The sequence below is a fragment of the Ursus americanus genome, chromosome 22, assembly GCF_024610735.1.
Source record: "Ursus americanus isolate L20-20 chromosome 22, mUrsAme1.1.p, whole genome shotgun sequence".
In the NCBI taxonomy this organism is placed as follows: domain Eukaryota; kingdom Metazoa; phylum Chordata; class Mammalia; order Carnivora; family Ursidae; genus Ursus; species Ursus americanus.
The window spans coordinates 34,119,109-34,145,422 of NC_142148.1; the positions used below are offsets into that span (position 1 = coordinate 34,119,109).

A 26,314-nucleotide genomic window follows, 5' to 3' on the forward strand; every position below is an offset into this window, starting at 1 on the left:
TTTTTAATTAAAAAAAAAAAAAAAAAAAAGGTGGGGCGCCTGGGTGGCACAGCGGTTAAGCGTCTGCCTTCGGCTCAGGACGTGATCCCGGCATTACGGGATCGAGTCCCACATCAGGCTCTTCCGCTATGAGCCTGCTTCTTCCTCTCCCACTCCCCCTGCTTGTGTTCCCTCTCTCGCTGGCTGTCTCTCTCTGTCGAATAAATAAATAAAATCTTTAAAAAAAAAAAAAAAGGAACCAGACTCTCAGGACTTAAAAAGTTGTGAGCCTCTCTAGATGGCAAAGATGTAAAAATGCAGTTGGACTCTTGGAAAAGCAAGCTCCAGAGAAAAGGCTGAGATGTGACTGTACAACTCTGTCAGAAATGCAGAAAAACCACAGGTCAGAATCTGCAATCACAGAGAGGGCTTTTTAGAGAAATTAAGGGTATGACCCACAGATCTTCTCAATCAAACCAGAGAACCTCTAGGGAGCTTAAGGGCACTGTCCCTCAGCAATATTAGCAGGAGGCCAAAGTACAGGAGGGTTTCTCTTAAAAATATCTATAGACATAATTTTTGTCAAATGCAGTAAACCACAGTGAAATCCATATAAGGTCTACAAAGTTCTTGAGAAACTGTTTCTATAGAAATACTGCTAGCTTGGACAAAGGGGAAAGACATGACAGAAAAGAAAGGGAGGCTTTCAGACTCCCCAAGTTCTCCAGGCAGGGGAAGGCATAAAACTGTTCTGCTGAAACACAGGTTTTCATGATGAATAAGGGCAGAACCAGTGGGTGGAGTACAAGCCACAGAGGACTATTCCAAAGCCTTAAACCCTAATCAAGGAACCCCCAACATTTGCCAAAGCTGGATTTCAGAACAGCTTTGGACCAGTGATTCCTTCTTACCTTTCATTTCCCTTGTTTTAAACTGGAATGTCTACAGCTATTACCCTATACCACCACTATAAGTTGAGAGGCAGGGTGGAGGGAGGATGGGATCTGTTTAGTTTCACAAATCCACACCTGGAGAGGACTCCAGCCCCAGCAGCTGTACTTAATAGATTACACCCAAGTGCCTTACCCACACCTCATCCCATGCTAACTTTAAGATAACACTTAATGGGAAGAGACTTTGAGAAAGGGCCAAGGTGAATGCATTATGCATGTGGGAGGGATACTGGGGACCAAAGTGGATGAGTCCCAGGGTGACCCCCCCCCAGCAGTGATTCCAGCCCCTCTGTGTTCATGCTTTTGTGTAATTCCTTCTCCATGAGTGTGGGCAGGACCTGCAGCTTCCTTCGAACAAAATAACATGGCACGGGTGATGGGATGTCACTTTCACAGCTGTGCTATATTATACGGCAAAGACGATGGGAGGTCACTTCCATGGTGATGGTACATGATATGGCAACAGTGATGGGATATAGCCTCGTGATTTATGATATATACATAAGACTGCAAGCTCATTAGCTCTGCTCTCCTGTTGGTCTTGAAGAAGCAAGCTGCCATGAGTTCTATAAACACAAGGAGATGACTTTGCCAACACCTCAATGAACTTGGAGGTAGATTCTTCCCTTGTTAAGCCTCCATATGGCAACCAAGCCCTGCTGACCTCCTGATGGCAGCCTTGTAAGAGCTTGATCAGAGAACCCAGGTCAGTCATGCCCTAGACTCCAGACACAGAAAGAGATAATAAATGTCTATTCTTTTAAACCATTACGTTTGTGGTAATTTGTTATGCAGCAATAGCAAGCTAATACAAAGATTCTTCACAGGTGATGATGGATTGTGTCATCACAGAAAATGCTTAGACTAGAGCCATCTTGGGCAGAGGGCTGTCTTTGTTGAAATCTTAACCTTATAGCTAACAGTAGTAGAACTAATCAGTTGGATAGTGGCGTGCTACTTAGAAAAAATCAAAGCGTTGATAACTGCTTCATCACTGGTTTAAACAGAGTCAGCAATGTAATTGCTCTGTTTAAAATGACTTAACAGAATGATAACAACTATAGGATTTGACAGTGTCCCCAAAGAAGGCTGCAGCTGCCATTTTAGTGCCCCAATTTCTATAAGATGCTAAATGAGAGATAAAATTAAATCTTTCAAGTTCCAAGCATGTGTGGGAGTCACAGAGAGCCACATGCTTTTTTCTTTTGATTTAGAAGGACTATTTTCAGTTAGGTCACCTCTGCCAGGAGAGAAGAGCTGGGGCAAATAAGGCATTCCTGAGAATATCATCTCCCTTTATATAGAATTTTCCAGTTATCAAAGCACAACCACCCTCATTTGATGAGTTCAGCTGTCAGGAGTGGAGAGTAGGTCACTCAGTGGGAAACCAACACAAGTTTGGAGAGAGGCTTGTGGTCAGAGGGTTCATGGTTTGACCTCAGACATGATCAGCCCACGGAGCAGCAAGGCTGCCCTGGAGAGAGAGTGAACGGCACGTGTCTGGATGCGTACTCATTTGCTCCTTGGTGCACACTTGCATGGACATTTCCTGTTTAAACATCCTGCCTAATTCACGTGAGAAGACCCGTGGATTACATGCAAAGTAAAAGACGCTGCAAAGGGCACTGAGCGCTCCGCAACTGGAAAGTAAAATCTCGTGGCAGTAATGAGAAATCACAAGGAGAAGGCATTTAAAGGACAGCCTTTCAGATTCTCGAGGGAGTGCTAGTTTGTGGGCTACAGCTATGCTTTGTAAATGCTTGAATCAGAAGCACCCCTTTTACTCAGAGACAATATCTGACATCTAGCACTAAACTGCCCTGTGACCTTGGGAAAAATCACTTTACCTCCATGGGTCTCAGCGGCATCACCTGTTAGATGAAAAGGCAGGACTAGGGAAGAAGGAAGTTTTGACTTAGTGTCATTTATGCATGCAACACCTGTTCATGCCCGGACACACTGTGGTCATTAGGAGGCAGGGTGGTGTGGTGGTTACAGCGTGGGTTTTGAGTCAGACAGGTTTGGGGTTTGAAGCTGGGCCTCTTTCAGTTGCTAGCTGGGAGACCTCCAGCAAGTTCTTCAGCCTTGATGAGCCTTGCTTTCCTCCCCTACGAGAGTCAATAACACCCATTTGAAAAGTTGAGATGAAGGCTATGGGAGACAGTGTTATCAGCCAGTCATCCAATAATGCTGTGTAACAAACCACTCCACACTTAGCATCACACAGTGTGCCTGGGGCTGGAGCAGCTGCTTCAAGCTATAGAGATGCAAGTGGGCCAGGGTGATTCTGCTCCTTGCGCTGCTAACTCTTCCAGATTCCCCCAGCTACCCCAAGGCATGTTCTGCTTACCACAATGGCAAAAGCACAAAGGCAAAGCTCAGCTATACTTTTGAGCCTTGTCACATTCCCCGATAGGCCAAAGTAAGTCACATGGGCAAACGCAAACTCAAGGCGTGGGGAAGTCCTTAGTCCTCCACGAGGCTGTGGTGAGAGGAATGAAGAACCGAGTTTAATAACTCAGCCCACCACAGATGGTCTATGTGAAGCTCTTCTGCAACACAGGCCGTGCTTGATCAGAGCCATGACTGATCACTGACATCTCTGATTATGGTGTTTTATTTTTGGTTTTGGTTTTGTTTTGCCAATCAACCTTTCACGTGCCACTTGAAGCAAACTAGAAAATTTCTCTGGCTCACTACTCTACTCACCTGTCTGATACTACAATATAAGGTTCTCTCCCTGGAATGATGGTCTTTTTCCTATGGTCCTCTTATCAAAAGCAAATACTTTGGAGGTGAGGGGTATACAAAGTAATCATTAACCTGTTAGGAAAGAAGGGCAGAGGAGGAGGAAAGAGAGGGTATGGGAGTATGGGGCAACCAAATGCACATCTCTGACATTAGATTTGCATTCAACTTAGAAATTGGGTGGATTTCAACAAATGATCAACTGTGGTCCTCTCCAAGGAAGAGGTAATTCTCCCCCAACTCTCGGGGAGTCTAAAACTTTGGCCTAAATTCTAGAGTATTGGTTTTAGGAATGAACTAGCATCTTCACATTAACACCCCCCATTCTGGCTTCTGAGATGAAGGAGAAAGAAATGCTCACCTCTCACACTGCATGTGTGCGGGACTCTCTAACACTTCAGAAGGGACTTGAAGGGTTTGGAGCCCCCCATCCCTCAGGTCTCCTTGATGCCTCCCCCAGGCCTTCTTGTCTTCCCATGATCTCTAGCCCTGTCAAATCGGCCCCTGAATCCAGACTCTACCCAATTGCTTTCATCCAGGCAAGACAATGTCCCACCCATCCCAGCCTACAGTCTTGGCCCTCTCTTTCTCTTTCCCCCTAAACCTTTTCAACTCAGGACTCCCAAACCAGGAGGCTTCACCCATCAACCACCCATAAATCTGCCTGTTAACAAGGATGGGGCTTGGCACCCACGTGGAGTAGAGCATGAGTTTCTTCATCTATACAACTGGTTTCTTCATCTGCACAACTGGATTCAAACTATTCAATGGTTATTATGAGACCACCACAAAATATTAAAGACTTTGTACTCTGTACAAACATCTCCAGTGTTTGGTACCAGGTCAGGCCTGTTTCCTAGGATATATCTGCAAAATCCACAGACTACCAGAGTTCTGATGCCTGCCTTGCCTCACACCAGCATCTGCTCTGCCACTAGCCCTGGGATCAAACAGTCATAATGAACTGGACCCAGAATCCTGTCACTGTGTGGGAGCTGCTCAACCTTCACTCTGGAGTCAGAGGAGACCACAGTCACTGTAGGGATGCTGGCAAAGGCAGAAGTCATTCAGAAATAGACCAAACCATCTATTACTTTCCAATACAACCCATTACTGACAATTACTTGATACATGGTACATTCTACTTATGTCTACCTTGGTCTTGAGGGTGACTGCAGATACTCAACTCTTGAGAGGGAATGACTGTGACCATTCTTTCATGAGGTCTTAGTGGTTCAATCCTAACTGGAAGCCTAGAATCCCTCTCCCAAGTTCCAGAATCGTGGACTAGGAAAGTCCAGTTATTTGGGGCTTGTTTCCGTGAGTCACAGGTGTGGGATCCTCTCACATGTGGTTACAGAACTGCCTGGGTGTTGAGATGAACAACCCAGAGGCCTGGAAGAGGTTGACGCTAATATCCTTCCTCCTCGAAAGGGAAGAAGGGGTGAGTAACCGCACTGATCACTTTCCTATGATGGATGCCTCTCCCCTGAACGTATCAGCCTTTGCTGCTCTTGGGGTAACAGCGAGCCCATCTAAGTTTAGGCTGCTCTACCTTCGAAAGGAAACATTAAGGTAGTTTAAGTAAAACACTGCAGTAAAAGAAGAAAGATGGTACTTACAAGTGGTCGATGACGATTTTTACTTTAACTTTCGGAGGGATGTGTGTGCATGCATGTGCACGTGGTTGGGGGGCAAGCATGGGACACATCAAATACTACCTTCATCGATACAAGGGAAAACTGCTTTCAGAAGCTTCCAGATATGACTGGATCCTAGAAATGAAGGTATCCAATACATCTGGCTTTGGTCTTGGCTTTGTTTACTCCTTTGGAACAAAGACTACATCGTGCCCAAATACCCTGACTTTAGGCAAGTGAGAGAATTTAAGGCCGCTGTGATTTTGTTTCCCCACAGTCTCTGTGGCTGTAGGATGGTTGAGAAGCCAAACCAGAAATGGAAGGAGGAATTCCAGGATGGAATAGGCACCGAAAGAATTGTTGTCCTCGCTGGTTTTGCAAGCGTGGAAATAGTGATAACTTCAGCAAAGGATTAACAACCCATTCTCCTAGTGAATACCTTGGTTTCAGTCAACAAACAGTGATGTGAGATTTTGCAGGTGGTGGTTTTGAGGAAAGGCTTTAAAATACAGGTAATCTGCCAAAGAGATTTCATTTCATGATTACATTTTCCTTTTCAAAAAAATTAACAGTCTTTAGAACAAACACACTATTTCTTTCATAAGAAGATTTATCAAAATCATACAGTCAGAAGGACTCTTGAATCTCAATTCTTCCTACCCATTTAACTAAAAATGTTCCTAAAAGATGCCAGATGGCATATCAAATCAATATAGTTGGCACACTTTAAATTGGATCTTTTATTTTTTTTTTAAGATTTTATTTATCCATTTGACAGAGAGAGAGTGCACGCACAAGCAGGGGAAGCGGCAGGCAGAGGGAGAGGGAGGAAGCAGGCTCCCCGCTGAGCAGAGAGCCCGACGTGGTGCTGGATCCCAGGCCTCTGGGATCATGACCCGAGCTGAAGGTAGATGCTTAGCCAGCTGAGCCACCCAGGTGCCTGACTTTTAAATGAATCAATTCATTTCATAATAGAACAATTTCTTGATCTGACACTGGAGTCCCTCATGCACAGGGGTTTAACCAATGGCAAACTCCTCATTGTGGCTTCCAAAAGCCCCAACACCATCCAGACCCTCTTAACTACCTGACCACATCTCCTACGCCTCTGCCCGAACCACTGTGCTCCAGCCCCACAGGGATCTGTTTGTCCTTTAAAGTCTCCATGTTTGTTCTCACCACAAGGCCTTTGCACTGGTTTTTCCTTCCATCTGTGAATTTCTATCCCCCTGGGCTTCTCCTGGTTCTCTTGTCCCCTTCCCAGAGGGACTCTACTCAAGGACTCCAAATAACTTCCCCACACCCTGAGTTCCTTTATATGATTATGTTTGATATTCTTCATCACATTTACTGCTACCGAAGCTGTGCTGTTTACTTATTTAAATGATCATAATCTGCTTCCTATGAGAACTCAAGCTCCCCGGAACAGGCACCTGTCGCTTCTTATTCACAGAGGCAATCCTTTACCCAGAACAATGCCCCGTACAGAGTGAGCATTCAATAAATGAATGAGCGAAATTAATGTAAAATGTTCTGCATCCTGTGGGTTTTAAAGATACAGATCTCAGAATGGGCTCTGAGTTAATAAACAAGGGTTGGAAACCCTAGCTACATTCTTAACAATGACATTATTGATATTTTTATAGGAGGCTAAGTGTTGGTGTAACAATACATTTCATGACCTTATGATATTTTATGTCTTTTTTTCTTTTTTGAGATTCTATTTAAATTCAAGTTAGTTAACATATAGTGTAGCACTAGTTTCAGGGGTAAAATTTAGTGATTCATCCCTTGCATATAACACCGAGTGCTCAACACAAATGCCCTCCTTAATGCCCATCACCCATTTACCCACCCCCCACCTACCTCCCCTCCAGCAACCCTCAGTTTGTTTCCTGTAGTTAAGACTCTCTTATGGTTTGCCTCCTTGTTTTTATCTTACTTTATTTACTGTTTTTGTTTGTTTATGCGTATTTACTCTTTTTTTTAAGTGTTTATGGTTGAAACAGCCAAGAAAACTTGATTTTCTTGAAATGCTTTGGAGATTTTGATGAACATCTAAATCTATAATTTGATTGATAGGATTAATTCAATAGGAAGGGATATTTTTCTAAAAAACTGCTTACCAGAACTGTAATTTTATCACATTATTAAACTAAAGTACAAACAGCAGAATGTATTCTCCAAACACCAAAGCACCTAGACAATTCGGATCTGGCCGTATAAATTTATCCTCATTTTATGGATAGGGAGACATCTGTTCAAAGAAGTCGGTAGGCCCCTTATCTAAAGACACCCAGAACTGGCAGATCTTAGACCTCCATTCCAGTGTCTGACTCCCTGGACCCTCCCTCCTCTTTCCAATCCTAAGTGCCCAGCTAGGTGGGCATCCGGGCTTTGGATTTCTGGCTGTAAGGAAGGTGCTTCTATGTTCGGTAGTATATTTTAGTAGGAACAGACCTAAAAGGAAGAAGACATACTGCCATACAGCCTTAAGAAGAAGATTATGGGGGACTCCATCAGCTTTAACAGGGCACTCGGTGGAAAACATCGGGATGAAAATAAAAGGGTAGGAGCCGTTTGGTGCAGCTGATGATGTCAGAGGCTTTCAGGTTATAAGACATAAAACAGGCATGGGGGCCCCAGATGTCATGAAGGGGCAGCCTTCAGCTCTCACAGCTGCTGCGAGTGTCATTCCGCTAAGAGCATGACAACCATCTGATGCCCAGGTCGAACCCCATGGTGACAACTCTCAGAGGCGGAGGCGGCACTAAAAGAAATGACCCTCCAGACTTAATTCTGACCAGCGAGGAAGAGCCCCTCAGTGAGGTGGAAATGAGAAGGATCCTTGGGAGACACTGTTCCCTTGGGTCAAAAGGAAATAAATGCCAGAAAATGTCAGAGAGCTGCCTTGTGTTTCAAGGAAATTGATGGCAAAACTTTTCAAGGAAATGGTGAATCCCATGGAAACAGAACTAAACAAAGAATGACGTGGCTCTGAAGACATAAATCCTGAATGCGAAATTGTGAATCATAAGAAGAGAGAGGGGGTGGAGAATTAGAGAGTAATTAGGACGGAAGCATTCTGTGATGAGCTTTCTACATAAGCTCTGCTGGGGGAGAATAAGAAATGGCGGCATAAGCCCTCAAGGACAGGGTGGCCAGACCTGAGCATTTCCCGCTCTTGATTTTCCCTGTTTCTGAGAGTAGGGTGGTTTTTGACGTGATGGCCAAGGGTGGGGTGGGGGGGGAGAGGAAGGAGAACCTCGCTTTAGACGATGATAGAACACCAAAGATGACAAAGACACAGCAAACCCAGGCAGAGCTGGTTTTGCTCTGGTATTCTCTGTGCATCTTCAACTTAAAAAGATAAAAAGACTGTCAGAAAGAGTTTGAAAGATAAATTAGAGAAGGGGATGGTGGGCAAGGATGTAGGGATTTTCAATGATGTCGAAACTCTTGATTTAGGCAAATTATATTCTGTGACGCTGAAAGGGATGGAATATTACATTCAATAATCTCTGAGACATTTGGAGGGACTAGAAGATTATCAGCCAGCTAGAGAAGACAAAAATCTCTATTTTCAAAAAAAATCCCCCAAAACCCCACCCCAAAACCATCGGTAGAGTGTGAGGAACAAGGTGTAGAAGCCATGTATAATAAAATTTGCTGTCAGCCCAAACACAGTGGTTCTCGACTTTTTGGTCTCAAGAACTTCTTATAATTATTGAGGACAGACTCTGAAATACTTCAGTTTATGTTTTATCTATCAACACTTACTGTATTTGACATTAAAACTGAGAAACATTTAAAACATAAGAATACAAAGCACACGCTCCATTAGGTATCAGGCCAAGGACATCAAGACACGTCATGTAGCTTCTACGAAACCCCACTGTGCACTTGGGTGAGAGTGAGAGCAGAAAATACAAATAACCCCTTGGTATTGTGAAAATAGGTTTGATCACGCAGACTCCCTCAAAGAGAGGGGCTCAGACCACGCTTTGAGAACTGCTACAAGAAAAAGAAAACTTCTCACCTTGTGCCCAAGGAGACATGAACATGGATGTTCATGACAATACTACTTCTAAATAGCAAATACTTGCCAATATCCCTTAGCAGAGAAACTGATAAATTGTAAAACAAAACAAAAACAACCCTTTAATTTCTAAATAAACTCATTTTCTACATATCAATATGATTTATCTCAAAACAATGTTAAGCAAAAAAGCAAGTTGGAGAATATTATATATAGGATGACATCATTTAATAAAGTTCCAATATGCCAAATAATACTATTATTTCTACAGCTCTATTTGAAACTGAAAAACAAATATGAAGCAAATATTAAGATATGCTGTCTATTCACTCTAGGAAGAAGCTACAAAGGCTTTTTAATATTATCCTCTATTTTTAGCATCTTTCAAATGATTTCTAGGCTGCTACAAAGAAGCTCTAACTTCAGTCCACCTAAAACAGTGGTTCTTAAAACGTGTCCCCCACTCCCCAGCAGCATCTGAGGGCTTTTAAACACGTCAATCACCAGGCCCACCCCATATCTATTGACACTGAATCTCTAGGCTGGGGCTGGGGAATCTGGGTTCTAACAAATGCCTCAGGAGATTCTGATGAAAGCCCAAGTTTGGGAACCAAGGGGCAAGAACAATGTGACCATTCAACCTGCCATCTATAGAAATGCATCTAATTTAGAAGTAAGTTTGGTAATATTGGTTACGATGTTCTGTGGACAAAGTGATGTTGGACAGAAAAAGGTTTTTCTAGAAGGTACTTCCTTAATGCTTTGAAGAGATCTTCCCCAAAACCTCCCCCAACCACCATCTCTGGGGGTTCAGATTTTCTCAGTTTGACTACGTGCCTTTGGCTTGAGTATATGCACTTTAACTTCTGACACAAATCTGAGCTAACCTGTGGCTTCTGGTTACATTTCTGAGCATTTGGAAATCGTGGCCAGCATAAACTTGTATTGATTATACCTTATGCAGATACATTCCTTTATAATTACCTAAATCAAAGATCTCCAAGTGCGGTTTCCAGACCAGCAGCATCAGCATCACCTGAAAACTTATTAGAAATGCAAAATCCTGACCCCATCTCAGGCCTGCTGAATCAGAAACTCTGGGGATGGGCCCAAGCCCTCCCGGTGACTGTGACACACTACAGTTGGAGAAACACTGACCTCAATAAATGTACGTAGAAGAAGGGTGTCCTGGCAAGGGGGGCAAGCAATTTAAAGAAGGTTCTGAACTGGAACAGCTGAAAACTCTAATCAGAGAAGAGGTCATTGCAATGGTGAATTTCCATTCAGAACCAGCCTGCCTGAGCTTACTGACGGATACCCAGGAACCGGCGCTTTGTCACAACGCAAGGCGCTATGCACTTCTTCCATTGACTGCTTTCACATCGCAATGTCTTATTTTTCTTTGTCCTCTTTAAGGGACAGCTTGAACAAATTAGAATTGCTTCTACTTAAGTAACTTTGCCAAAATGGCTTTAAATCTGCATAACTCCTTTCACTCCTTTCTGTCAATTCCTCCATAGCTTCTTTCAAGGATTGTTCGGACTTCTGAAATAGATTCTGCGTGATTAATAATATGTTAAAAATAGGAAAGATTTCTCCAGAGAAGGCTTTTCCAAAAAGTGGGATCATCCAAACCACATGGCATATGTTGGCCCCTTGAGCCTTTTATTTTCCTTATTCTAGAGCGGCTGGTGGAGTCAGCAGGACTCTCTCGGACCACCAATACGGTCCAACAGCGACAACTGCACTCAGAGGATCTGGGGGAGAGGATCCATCTAAAGGAGCTGGCGAGGATACCAGGTATGGATTTAGTGGGCGTCTTTCAGTTAAAAGTGTTTGATTACTCTTCCTGGGGGAAAATTCAGCCTAGCTGACTACTGTTTCGTCACTCCCCATCTGTATTTATTTTCTTTCTCATAGTAAAAACTGAGCCTGAGGTCCCATTTGCAAAATTCAGGCCTGGGTCTTCGCTGGAGTTGTATTTTCCAGTCCTCTTGCAGTTTGCATGTAATTGTCTACAACAAATATTTTCATTTCCTACAGATTGAAGGCTCACTCATGGGGCTTCAGGGCAAGAATGCCCATAGAGTGAGTAAGAGAATCCTGGGGACTCAGGAGCTCAGCAGTTAGGAAACCTTGCTCTGACTCTCGGTGGGGCTGACAAATTCTGTCAGAGAGGATAATGGGCCAGCCCATCTGAGAGATGGAAGAAATGAACTAGAAATCCTGTGAAGTCCTACATCCACGAAGCATGGTGGATTATCACTGAGATAGGAGCACCTTCCTTCATTGCCAGCCCGGACCTGCTAGGACTCAGAGGAATGAAAAACCATGGCGAATAAATGATACTCTCTCCTTTCTCAATAAGAAACACACTTTCTAATAAGACAGCACATGTCCTGGGCCTTCAGCTCTGAAGTTACACTAAGACTCTGCCCCTTTCTGGAATATTCCTCATCAAATGATAACCACACTCAGTAATTGTGTTTTACCTGGGCATTTTTCCCTCACCGTGAGGATCGATGGCAGAGAACTGTTCTGGGCATGATGCACATTCCACTGTCTGAGTTTTATAAAAACTTGGGATATGAGAAAAAATAAAATAAAAAGCAAATTCTTTCTAATCCCAACTTCTTATTAGAGATGGCCCACCCTGTTATTTAGTCATTAGTGAAGCATTAGCCTTCTCTTAGGGAGAAAATCCTAATCGATAAAAAGATACTACCTAATATCAACCAGTAGAGTTGGTTAATTGGTCAGTTTCTATTAAATATCTATTAAACCTCCTTCTTTAAATGGGAGGTTCCTTTTTGTCCCTAAAGACGTATCTTCTCAGATATCCATCTTTTGAGTATTTTACATTTTAGCTGGCCTGAAAAGTTTCAAAATCTTATCAGAAAATCAAATTCACAAAATGCACAATTAGAAGACTCTGTATTTATCTTTGAGTTACACAGACCTACCTGTTTCAATACCAGAAAACAAAACAAAACCAGAAGAGAATGACCAAGACCATGCAGGAATGATGGAATCACAATTCTAATTTACTCAGCTCCGGTGATATAAGAATTTCTGGTAACTCAGCAGCTAGGCTGCTTCTTTGCAGCCTCTAAAATGCAACCACTTCTGTTTTGCCTAAACACTTAAATACAATGTATTCAATATTCATGTTTACCCAGAAGAAGGTATTCAAAGCTCTGATGTCTGCTAATATGATGAGCAAGAGACATAGAATAGAATCTAATGTATTAGATTTAACAGGACCATAAACTCAATGATGTTTAACTCCCATAGGGAGCTTTCGGGCAATTGCTTGGTGGTCTACAGAATTCTTATCCTTCTGAGACACATAAGGAAACAGCAATGACTGGATTTTCTCTGTAGTCACTTGACATATCTGAAATGTACTGAGACTAATTTCTGCTTTGATGAAATTATTTTCATGAACATCCCTTGCCAAAAATCTACTAGCCCTTTCTTTAAGGTAAATTATATCCTAGTCTAGGGGTAAATTATATCCTAGTCTAGGACTCAAGTGACTCATTTTATTTGAAACAGCTAGACCATGGAGACAAATATGAATATATATGTATTTAAACATGATTATGTATAAAACATGCATATATGTGTGGAGATATATGCATATGTGTGTGTGAATATAAATACATATGAATCATTATTGTTAAAATCTCTTAGTACTAAGTTTTATATACAAGTTTAAACATTCTGAGGGCAAATGCAAAACACCTAAAGGTTGCCTATTTAATCAGAGGTTACTGCCAACACTTACCAGAGGGGGTAAATGATATTCTTCAGTATGAAGACTAGCAAATAGCATTTTAAAGTAGAAATAGGACTTCTCTATTTTGTGATTGCATTTTATGTGTTTGATTTTTAAAAAAATCTCACATCTGAGAGCTGAGGTTCCTTTTTCACGTGCCGCAATTTACGATAAGTGATGAACATTATAATCATTGAAGAATATGTGTGGATCATCAGCAGATATTTAAAAACAAGTGCATGATTTAGGCATTTTTCTAGCTTGCCTGTAAAGATGGTGCACTGCATCAAATGAGAACACGCCTCTTGAGCCAACTTAAAGACAGAATCCCCGCCATACCTTCATGGGCGCCAGCTGGATGGGTGTGATGCAGGAAGGGTCTACCATGGGCTTCGGCCTGTTGGCCGTGTCTGCTAACAGGCTGTACCATTGCTGGGGGAGGCCCGTAAACTTCTGTTCTTGTGGATCAAACCCAGTGTGCACCCTGTGCTCGAAGTTGGAGGGGCCAGATATTTCAATCTTTTTCTTTTTCTTTCCAAACATGATGCAAACCTGGGAAATGCAAACAGAAAAGAGATCGCTGTTTAGATCTCGCCAGCAGAAGACGATAGGAAAATTACTCATCCGCAGTTCTGGCTTCTCCATTATTCCTCTATGTCTCAGCTGCAAAAGATGAAAGTTGGATTTTCAGGGTGTGGAGCTTAGTTATTTCATTCCTAATCTGTTTTCTCCTTGCCCTTGCCGTGTGGAATATAGTTCCCTGCCCCACTGATTTGGGATTTGGCCACGTGGAGGGTTTTGAAGGCACTGTGTGTTCCCGCTTTCTTCCATGTTCTTCTGCTACCTGGCAAGAAGATGTGTCTTGTGGAAGATACTCCCTCAGCCTGGATCCTGGAAGGAGACATGCGTGAAGCAGACCCAAATCCAACCTCCCGTCTGGATCCACGTGCAGCTGAGCCACGGGCGACTCATGAGTAAGAAAGCAATGTTTATAATTAAGCCACTAAGATTCCGACCTTGTTATGTGGTATTAGCAAAGCAAAACCTGACAAGCACACAGCGAGGAGCATCTCAAAGTTTGGCGTGCACTTAAAATCTAAACCTTTGGACAAGTGGGGGTATATATGAAAAAACGGGGTTACTAATCACATTCACCGTATACAATTCTTCTGAGGCTTAAACAAGCAAGCATTTGTAAAACACTCTGAAAAGCACCTGGCACAAAGTAAGTGCTACAAATATTAAATAGATCTCTGAACAAACATACAAGAAACTTGAGTGGCATTACCTGCAGAGAAGGAGAGAAGGGAGCCTGGGGGACAAGGCAGGGAGGAAGACCACTTCCCACCGTATATTATATTTAGAACATTGCATGATGTATTTTGCCTGTTTGAAACCATGTAGCTGACCTAATTGAAACATATCCTGTGACCAGGATACTTCCAGGATACCTGCGAAATAGTCACTGTGTGCTTTATGGTGTTGAAAATACATAAGACGTCCTGGGTTTGAAGGCCAGGCTGATTCACCTATTCACTATGATCTTGGGTGTAATTGCTTTTCCGTCTCTCAGTTTATTGTGAATAGGACAATCATGATTATTTGGGGAATTCCGAAAACACTGGGGCAGGCACTTTATATAAAAGATGATGGTCTGGCTTCAGTGCTGCTTTGCTGGGGAAGCCTTATCTCAGCCCTTAGGTGGGTTATACACTCGTACAGCTCCAGGTACATATTCTTTACAGCTTGTCTCCACTTGCTGTCAATTAATTAGGTGTAATGGTGTGTCTGGGCGTCTGTTTTCCCAATTAGAATAGAAGATCTACCAGAGAAGGGATACTATTGGCTTGTTCACTACAGGGTGCCAGTGCCTAGCATATAGGAGGGCTCAAGAAATATTTGCTGATGGGCTAAAATCACAAACACAGTACATTTATTCAGTGACTAGCGCCTGGGGTAAGAGCTCCACAGATGTTGACATCTTCCCTTGCTCTCCCCCTCCTCCTGACCCTCTCTCTCCCTTGCCTTCATCTTCCATTAAAATGCATTTCCTCTTTTAACCAGTAATCCCTGCTTGCCAAACAGGGTCTTCCTGCTGCCTTCAAGTTTTCTCATGGTCCTATTATATTCTCTATTGATGTCTACTAGTCTGTTGGGCTGCCATAACAAAATAGCCGGGACTGCGTGGTTTATAAACAACAGATGCTTCTTTCTCACAGTCCTGGAGTGTGGAAGTCCAAGGTCAAGGCTCTGGCAGATGTGGTGTCTGGTGAGAATCTACTTCCTGGATGGCTATCTTTTTGCTGGAAACTTCCATGTTGGAAGGGAAAAGGGAGCTGTCTCTGGCCCCCTCAAATAATGGCACTAATTCCATTCATGACATTCCGCCCTCGTGAGCTAGTCATCTCCCAAAGGCCCCACTTCCTAATGCTATCACCTTGAGGATTAGGAGTTCAACATATGGGTTTTGGAGGGACACATTCAGCCCACAGCACTGGATGGATGTGTATTCTCTTGACAGTGATCAGATTCTTCACAGCTTTAACTTCCCAGACTATCAAAACCCATTTTCTTATCCATCTTGGTTGTTACTTCAAACTAATTTGGAAAACACATAAGGTGATTAAGACAAATCAACGAAAGGGGCGCCTGGGTGGCACAGCGGTTAAGCGTCTGCCTTCGGCTCAGGGCGTCATCCCAGCGTTGTGGGATCGAGCCCCATATCAGGCTCCTCCGCTATGAGCCTGCTTCTTCCTCTCCCACTCCCCCTGCTTGTGTTCCCTCTCTCGCTGGCTGTCTCTATCTCTGTCAAATAAATAAATAAAATCTTAAAAAAAAAAAAAAGAAAAATCAACGAAAGATAATAAAGGGTCAAAACACCTTGATGTGTTTTCTATTGTGGAGAGCATAACATAATTTTTTAAAACTAGTTAAGTACCTTACAAAGTGGATTAATAAATATAAGTCGGCTGATTTTAAACATTTGAGAACACCCAAGCCAAACTGTAAAGAACTAAAGGAATCCAGCTCTGGTAGACAGCCCCAGGAATGGCCCCCGATGTTTCATGCCTCCCAGTGTCCATGCCCCTGGATGGGTCTCTCCCACATGACTCTGGGCCTGGATATGTAATTTGCTGTGGCCAATGGGACAAAAGAAACCATGACACAAGCATGGAATGATCTTGTACATTGGGGTTTGCCTGCTTGCTGCTCTTGGAACAAGGCTACGCCATCCTGCTGGAGGAAGACACGCTTTGGTCCAGCCACCCATCAGCCCAACCAACAATCAGCCCTGGTAGCAAAGCCACGCAGCTGACCAGCAGCTATCCACTAGGTGAGCCCAGTCAAAACTAGCAGAGGAACCGTGCAGCTGAGCTAGACCCAAAGTCCTGACCTACAGAATCAGGACACACTAAGTGGCTGTTGCTTTAAGCCATTACATAGTGGAGTAAATTTTGGCACAGAAAATGCTAATAGCAAAGACTCGCTTATGATCCCATACCTTGTAACTTCAGATGCCCGTCATTTTTCTCTTTCTACTTTAGCTGCTTCAAAGTCTCAAGTAATAATGTCCAATCTGGGTAACTACATTTGCTGTTATACGATTCCATTAAGTCAGAAGACTCTTGATTGTGACGCTACTCTCTGGTTGGATGAGGGCCTGGAAGGTTTTCAGTGGGCAGGATATTACGCCAAGGAAGCGAGTCCGCATACTACCTCTCGATTTGAAAATAAAATTTGGTTATGTGTTGGCTGAATCCCCTTGATGTTCTAATAAACTTTATGACCATTCTTTTAAAAACAAGGTAGCAATTATCTTAGAAAAATCACATGAGATGAGAGGGTTTTTTTTGTTTTTTTGTTTTGTTTTGTTTTGGTTTTTTTTGCATGAATTCATACATGAACAAGCACTGAAAATGCTAGGTCAAATATTTTTAGAACCAGAATAGAAATGTTTTACTATTCCCTTCCTGACTGTGAATGTCCCAGTGGTGGCCATGCCATTCAAATGAGAATGTAAAAAAAGAACATATCAATGAACGAATACTGTTCTTGTTCTAAAATAAGGCAGCTGTAGTGAGGAAACCCTGTGGCTGAATTAATTTTCCTACACTGTATCCTGCAATACTACACAACTGTAATTTAAATGGTTATAAATACAGTGCAACATATCTAGTAAGTTTGAGCTGAAGAGTTATAGAGGAAGAAACTAGAAAGGAAAATTAAAAAGTTCTACAATTTCAGGCAACATTCCTGTGAAGCTCACAGGTGACGAAATGTAGAGAGAATCTCCGTGGTGTATGGTGATATTTCATTAGCGATGGCTGTTACTCTGACAGCAATGAGGAATCTCACACTCAGGGGAAGGAATCCTGATGCTTTTTACACCAAGAAGCAGAGAGATACAAGGTAGGAGGCCCTCCTAAAATCCAAGATCTGCTTGGTAAGTGGTTTCTTCTCTCTGATATGTCCATGCTTAGTCTGTACCTGGCATAGTGCCCAAGGTTCATTGTGTCTGCTTGTACTTAAAACTCACAATAACCCTATGTTGGCGGTGGGGGCAGGAGGGGATGTTTCAAGACCACTGCCAGCTTTGATTTGCTAGGAGAACTCACAGCCACTTAGCATACAGTCGCACTCCAGCTGTCATTTATTACAGTGAATGTATGCAAAGCATAATCAGCAAAGGGGAAAGGCGCATGGACAAAGTCTGGAGGAAACCAGGAGTAAGCTTCCAGGGGTCCTCTCCCGGTGGATTCACACAGGACGTGATTAATTCCCCTAGCAATGAATTGTGACAATACATGAAAAATGCTGTCTCCCAGGGAAACTTGTTACAGACCCAGTGCCTGGGAATTTTATTCAGTATTAGTCACGTAGGCACCCTTTGCTTGGCCCGTGCCAAAATTTTAGACTCCAGAAGAAAATCAGGGGTTCAGCATAAACAATATTGTTTGCATAAACAGTTTAGTCACAGTGAACCATTCTTTTCAGGGAGAGGTGGGAACCCTCCTAAAATCGAAGCTCCCAGATGTCACCCAAGGGCCAACCTTGCAAACTGGCTTTTCCAAGATAGGCGCAGTGCTGCTATATTAACTCTTCCCTGCACAGGAGTTGTTATTATCATATCTCCATGGAGGAAACAGAATTTCAGAAGTTAAAAAATGGCAAAGCTGGAGACTCAGAACCTCAAAACACATGCTTGTAATCACTAGACAATGCAATGCTGTGCTCTACCAGACATCCCCACCTCTGCCCTTCTCAGGAATCTTGTCCCCTAGAGATATGCCTGGGTGGGGATGGTGAGCTCGAACAAGGGAACTGTAGATTTTGGAAATTTTGGGATCCTATCATGTCTCTCCAGAAAGAACCTTTTTCCTGACTGAGCAGAACTCTGTCACTGAGCAAAGGCCAAAGGGCTGCTGGGAGCCAGGACAACGCCTCGCATAGAAAAAAAGACCCTTGCTTCTCAGCATCCAGGTAAAGTAAGGGCATAGAATACCACATCCTTCTCCAGAGTTCCAGCCGACTTACTTCCAGGACGTTTTGGTAGATATCATTCAGCACAGAAAATTTTGCTACAGGTTTTTATTTTTTAAAAAGATTTATTTATTTGAGGGGGGGCAGAGGGAGAGAGAGAATATTAAGCAGACTCCCCTCTGAGCATGGAACCCGATCCAGGGCTCAGTCTCACAACCCTGAGATCGTGACCTGAGCCGAAATCAGGAGTCAGATGCTTACCCAACTGTGCCACCCAGGCACCCCTGCTACAGGTTTCTTAATTAGGCATTTCAAGGCTTTATATCTGCCATTTCCTAATTATTTTGCTTCACTATTAAACACACATGTGAGCGTTCACCTGCTAGTCTGACTATGCATTAACCAAAGTGTGCTCCTGAGCGCACCAGCTCTCTGAAAGGTGAAGAACGTGGAGAATGGAGGATGGTTCCTTAGTCAAGTACATTTGGGAAACAGTGGGTTATATACATTTGCTTTGTGCGACTTCTCTGCTACTGTGGAGTTACATTCCTAGAGGAAGAGAATAAATAGACCCCAGAATCCTTGTTTCTGGAAGTTTCTTGCAAAATTCAGAGCAAACCTTACACTGCTCTGATGGATGGTTTTGGTCACCATGTGTTCTTGTCTAAAAGCTGTGTCATGGAAGAAACTGAAGGAAATCCAAACTCCCAGACTCCAGAGCAACGCTCTGACAGCTTCCCTGTCCTCTCAGCCCGCCAGCTGCTTTCAGCAACGTCACAGCTCTCGGCCCCACCTTAGTGCTGCCTGAGGCACATGCCTAGCCTAAAAGGTCTCGTATGTGGCATCTCCACACTCGGCCTCATTAGCTGGGATCATGAGCAGAGATTCAAGGGACCGGCAAGCAAGAGAAGGGCCCCTGGGATCATTAGTGTCAGGCTGCCTGGTGTGGTGCCCCAGCACCTCACTGGGGACCAGAAAATGCTACTTAAAGTAGACTTAATATAGTACTAAGTGTGCCAGAAGCTGTCCTGTCTGTATAAACTCATGTATTCTCTTCACGGTAATTTACGTCGTAAGGACTATTATTATTCCTGCCATACAGATAAGGAAATGGAGTCTCAGCGAGGTTAAGGAGTGCCCAAGTTCACCCCGGTAGGAAGACGCTGAAATGGGACGCAAGCCCAAGCAGTCCACATCCTGAGAATAGGCTCACCCATGCTGTCTACATTTGCTGCCTGAATACCAGACTGGTCCCACTTCCACTACTTGGCATGCCCTGCCTGAGATAGCGTCCTCCTCTCTAAATGCAGATAATCCAGATTGGCTGAGCTTTTGGAATAGTTGGAATTACTAAATAAGAAGGCAATGCAAGAAGCCCTTTGAAAACGTCAGTACTAGCAATAGTAGGTAGCACGAAGTGAGTATTTCCTGGGATCAGACATGGTCTAGGCTAAGTGGAAAGGTCATTCTCTTACATTCTGACAACTCTGTGAAGTATTACTTTTATTTTACAAGTGCAGGGATTGAAACTTTGGGAGGTTAAGTCACGGGGTTACCCACGGTACCATGGTTAGCAAGTGGCAGAAGTTGAAAGAAATCCAAGTCTACCTAATTTCAAGACTTGGTCCTTAAGGGCCACGTTTGACTGTCTGATTGCAAAGTCCTATTCCATTACCAATATGCAATTACTGTCACTTATGAATTTTAGGTAAAACCAGTAACTGCGTATCTGGAAATAGCTGGGGTGCATACGCAGGCTGGGGGACTCTCCCAAACACCGGTGTGACATCACAAAGTAGCAGGGAATTTGGAGATAAACAACAAAAATACATGTCACCTTGTAAGATGTAATAAGCAAAATAAATGATGATTTATAAAGAAGCCATTATCAAAAGAGAAAGACAACAAGAAACTTTGGGAAAACCTAAAACTGGAATGGAAAGAAAAGATAATCATAATATAAATCTTGGCTTATCAGTAGGCAATGACAAAAATCACAAAATCTAAGGACCATTTAGATATATAACAAAAAATAGCTGAAAAAATCATATCGGGAAAATACGGGAGATTGGGGCAGATTATGCAATAAGGCTGAATTCTATCTACGTAGCAGAAAAGGATGGAGATGCCTAAAATTGCTGTAGCTGCATACATATATCTTTGGCTATATATAAAAAACTGAGGGGAGCCTGGCTGGCTCCGTTGGTAGAGCATGCAACTGGATCTCAGGGCTGTGAGTTCAAACCCCACGTTGGGGGCAGAGATTACTTAAAAATAAAACCTTAGAAAAGAAAAACTGAAAGAAAAAAAAAAAGGCCCAAACTGAAGAAATGTCATGGAGGCCACTGATAAGCAGAACTTGGAGTTATCATGGGGGGGCGCGGCAGGCAATCATTAGAGTTCTCATGCTTTTTTGTAAACCACATGTGGTATATTTCTTTCCTAAAATATCTTTGAACCAACAGACAACACACACTTGTCGAAATTTACATGTGTCCAAATATACTCAAGTAAAATGTTAAAAATCCATCCTTCAGTTGATGTTCAGAAAAAGAGATTGATCAACATGGGTAACAGGGTACACAGGGGTCTCCCAACCATCATTTTGAAATTTGGAGAGTAGCCACTCATGAATGACCGAAGACATTGCTGGCTCTTGAAAAACAACACAGATGACAGCGTGGGTTGCCAAATGGCATCGGTGTACTCAGACTCTCATCTTGCCTGGGAAGTGGCAGTTCATACAGGAGTATTCATTAAGGTGTTTGAGTCACAGTTGATTTCTAATCCTGGGCCCTTTTACCCTTGTTTCTATTGTTCTACATTACTTGTTAAGGTTTCTGAGCACCGGAAAAGCCTACTTAATTTTACGGTGGCCATATTCACCGAAAGTGGTGTGCAGCTGGGGAAAGAAGTACCTCCTCTGATTGTTGAACTGCACACTTGCATAATAAGCAGATGGAGACATGTAAAGAAACCACATCTGACATACTGGCATCCCTCATTTCTTGCCTCTCTAGGAGGTCTCTTAGCTCATACTGCCTGCAGCTCATGGTACATGCATTGTATTGGTCAGGGTTCTTCCAAGAAACAGAACAGGATTTACACAGACGTACAGAAGAGGAAATGTAGTATAGAAATTGGTTAATGTGGTTATGTTGGCCAAAATCTCCCATGGTCTGCTCTCTACAAGCTGGAGAAAGCTAGTGGTGTCATCCAGTCTGAGTCCACAGGTCTCAGAACCAGGGGCTCATATGATGTAAGTCCCAGTCTGAATATGAAAACATAAAAACAATATCGCCAACGTCCAAGGGCAGAAGACTGGATGTCTCAGCTCAAGCAGGAAGGGAGTGAATTCACACTCTTCCTTTGTTTGCCTTTTTGTTCTGTTTGGGACCTCAAGGAACTGGATGGTGCTCACCCACCTTGGGGAGAGTCATCTGCTATATTCAGTTTGCCAATTCAAATGCTAATCTCTTCCAGAAACAGCCTTACACACAGACACACACCCAGAAACAGTTTACCAGCAATCTGAGTTTCCCTTCCTATAGTCAAGTTGTCACAGAATATTATATATCACAAGCATATAGGCAGGAATTGATAAGAACATTCTTGTTTAGGTAGGAAATGAGGAAATGAAGTGACCTTGCAGGTTGGTTTGAAAACTCTACCTGACTCAAGCATGGTTACTGGCCCTGAAAATTGCCACTAATACTTGATTCTCCTGAATTTTTTTAGAGCGAAAAGTCAGTTTCAGGACTATGAATTCCATTTTCAACTTTCTTGCTCAAAGTTTAACTAGTCTCACACACACACACACACACACACACACACACACTCACACACACATATATACATATATACACACACACACATGCACGCCTGGTAATTTTATTTTTTTTTGTACAACTTCTGCCATTCTTTATTAATTTGTACAGCCTGAATACTCAGTAAGAATAGTGGTATACTGATGGGAAGCATCTGTAGTTTCCAAAACATTGGCATGCTCATAAGAGGTTTTGAATGGACTTTGGGCCACAGGACACAAGCTCACAAGCTATTGCTTTTCTATGTATTCAAAATTATTAAAGATACTTGAGATACATGATACGATGTGGACGAACCTTGAAGACGTTAATAATGAAATAATTAATGAAATAAGCCAGTCACAAAAGGACAAATATTGTAGGATTCCACTTATATAAAATACCTAAGGTAGTTAAACTCATGGGGTGAGTTTAAGTAGAATGGTGGTTGCCAGGGGCTGGGAAAACTCACTGTAAAATGGTATACAGTTTCAGTTTGGACAGATGAAAAGGTTCTGAAGATGGATGGAGGTGATGGTTGCACAGGAATGTGCATGGACTTAATGCCACTCAACTGTATACTTAAAAATGGCTAAAATGGTGAGTTTTATGTTACATATATTTTATAACAAGAATAAGTTAAAAATATAAAAAATAACAGATAATAGTATGAATATGTTCCAGGAGCTTTGACCTGCATGGGGGAAGTGGTTAGCAGAGAAGGACCGTGGTGAAGAGGGAATGGCGTAGGGATAAGATGAGCAGAGTGGGAGCCAATCTATTGGGTAATCTTTTGTACACATCTCCCCTCACCATCAAAATGGTATTGATCTAACCTCTGGCAATGGCAACTACTTGGAGGTACGCTTGCAAGCCCTACAGCTAAAGTGAAGAGTTAATGTAATTATTGGACTATCAAGGTTTTGAACTAGACAGACAGCTGCGTACTTGAAGACCACAGAATTAAATATGGTGCCTTTAATGTACATCTCAAAAGTGATTCTTTCCTCGCTCTCTCATGAAGAGATTTTTCTTTTCTTAGCCTCAATGCTATTTTGAAGAACTTGGTAAATGTAATAATGGGTACTTAAGGACTTCAGAAATACCTAGCCGTGTTCCGATAATTTAGCCTTAATGACTGGCCTGTCATTGGTAGAAGAAAGATGGCTGTTTGAGAAATTGTACTGCAGAGGGGATGGCACCAACCCTACCATCCCCCTGTTGAGGTGCCATTGCTCAGACACACATCTGTCGTTTAACCATGTTGCTTAAGGTAAAATAGAACATGGATCACACATTTGTGATTCGGGGGAAAATATTAAAAAAAAAAAAAAACCTTGGGATGGGGTCAATCTAAAAATAAAGGTATTCTCTCAGAAAAATTATTGCATCAAAAAAGATGTAAATGACATGCTCCCCTTCCTCAGATTCTTTTACCGTAGTGTCTCCTGGACATCACCCACGAGACAGTCACGGTGTTCCAACCCCTCCAGAAAAACTTCAGAACATGTTGGATCAGTTAAAAAAAAAAAAAAAGATGATTCTTATATCTGGTCCCTATTTCTACTGCACAGATACCTGTGATCCAGCGGCTCTGTGCTTCAAGCCTGCATTTCTGACCTGAGCCCTAATCCAACGGCATCTGCCTTCTCAACGGCTGGAGCCCCTTTCTTCTCTTGGGGATCTGACTCTGGATTCCAATTCCTATCCTTTGCATTTGAACTCATCCTCCATACCGGACTCTTTGCTTCTTATTTGTCCTTCTCTACTATAGGACTCTCTTAGGCACGTCCTACTGATTTGAGTTGTGTGAATTTCACCTGTTTGCTGGCTCCTTATCATCTAAGCTTGCTGATTCCATCCTGACTCTGGAATCTGTGGCTGCAGTTAGATTTATCGCATCCATGCACCCAACTCCACACTGTCTGGACCGTCAACATTGCAAGACCACTCTGGTCCAACCTGGCTCTCCATCCTGGCTTCAATTCATCCATCTCATTTTTCTGCCACCCATGCACAGGATTGACAAAAGGAGTACTTTGAGGAAAACATCTTTAAATTCTAATCACTTTCACACTGTCCAGAGTGATAAGATAATGTTAAAACAGTAGCAAGAAGACTATAATAGTTCATAGAATAGCATCAACAGAGTAGGCACTCAAAAATTGCAGAAAAATATGTAAATGTTATGCTCAAAAGCTACTTTTCACCATGGTCTTATCTCATACCACAAGTTTACTTCTTCTTTATGCTGATGACCCTAAACATGGAGACACACCCCATGCTCCTCTCCTAAGTTCCTGATTTATGCATCCAAATCCCCTCCTGGATTCTTGCCACTCCTGACATCTCCAAAACTTAAGTCACAAACTTCCTATTTGTTGAACCGGTTCCTTTTCTCAGTAACTCAATCCTAGTATACAGTACCATGCTGTATCAAATTGTTGAGGCGAATTCTGGGAGTGTCCCCTTCTCTATCATCCTCTACACCCAATCATCACCAATTCCTGCATATTCTGCTCCCCAAATGTCCACTACATCTGTACATCTCTCTAAATTCTCACTGTGTTGGTTTCCTATTGCTGCTGTTACAAAGTACCACAAGCCTAGCAGCTTAGACAACACAAATCCATTCTCTTACAGTTCTCGATGTCAGAAAGTCTAAAATGAGTCCCAGTGGGTGAAAGTCAAGGCATCAGCAGAGCTGTATCCCCTTCTGGAGGCTCTAAGGAAGACTCCATCTCCTTGCCTTTTCCAGCTTCCAGAGGCCACCTGCATTCCTTGGCTCTTGAACCCTTCCTCCATATTCGAAGCAGCAATATCGCATCTCTCTCTGACTGTTCTTTCCTCCACCTGACTCTCCTCTTCTGCCCTGTTCTTCCACTTTTAAGAACCCTCGTGACTCCATTGAGCCCATCTGGATAATCTCCCTATCTTAAGGTCATCCTATTAGCATCCATAATTCCACCTGTATCCCCAATTTCCCTTTGCTATGTAACCTAACATATTCATGGGTTTCAGGAATTAGTCCCCGGACATTACTCTGAAATATTACATTTTCAGGAAGTTGCAGAGATAACACAGAGAGGTTCCCTGTACCCTTCATCCAGTTTCTACCCATAGTCACATAATTACGGTATGATATCCAAACCAGCAATTTGACGTTGGTGCAATGTGCACAAATAGCAGAACAATGTTGTATCACGTGTAGATTCATGAAACCACCAGCACAGTCAAGATACAGACCTGTTCCATCACCACAAAGATCTCCTCCCTGCTATCCTTTTTATAGTCACCTCCGCCCTCTCACTCTTGGCAACCACTAATGTTTTCTATATCCATTGATTTGTATGTCGAGACTGTTCTATAAATGGCATCACACAGTGTATAGCCATTTGAGATGGGTTTGGGTTTTTGTTTTTTTGTGTTTTGTTTTGTTTTGTTTTTTTGCTATCAGCATAATGAGATCCATCCAAATTGTTTTGAGTATCAATAGTTCCTCTTTATTGCTGAGTAGTATTCCATGATATGGCACACCCCAGTTTGTTTAACCATTTACCTGTTGAGGCATAATTTAGTTGTTTCCAGTTTGGGGCTATTATAAATAAGGCTGGTGTAAACAACAGTGCACAGGTTTTTTGTGGTCATAAGACTTACTAATTTTATGTATTCATCATGTATTGAAATGACAGTATTTTGAGTATTTTGGATTAAGTAAAACATATCAAGATCACTTTTGTTTTAAATTTAAAATATGGTTACTAGGGTATTTAAAATTAAATATGGACCTTGCATATTTTCTTTGAAGTAGGTTCCATGCCCAGCATGGAGCCCAAAGTGGGACTTAAACTCACATCCCTGAGATCAAGACCTGGGCTGAGATCAAG

At 42.6% G+C, this 26,314-nt stretch overlaps 1 protein-coding gene across 1 annotated transcript in view; it reads right to left on the reverse strand.

The window, feature by feature from the left end:
* Positions 1 to 26,314, reverse strand: part of PAK5 (p21 (RAC1) activated kinase 5) — a 278,955-nt gene that overhangs the window by 88,133 nt on the left and 164,508 nt on the right. The window contains exon 3 of the mRNA XM_045808933.2: positions 13,480 to 13,692. Coding sequence (XP_045664889.1) covers positions 13,480 to 13,683 — 204 coding nt within the window. The 5' untranslated portion in view covers positions 13,684 to 13,692. The remainder of the gene's footprint in view (positions 1 to 13,479; positions 13,693 to 26,314) is intronic.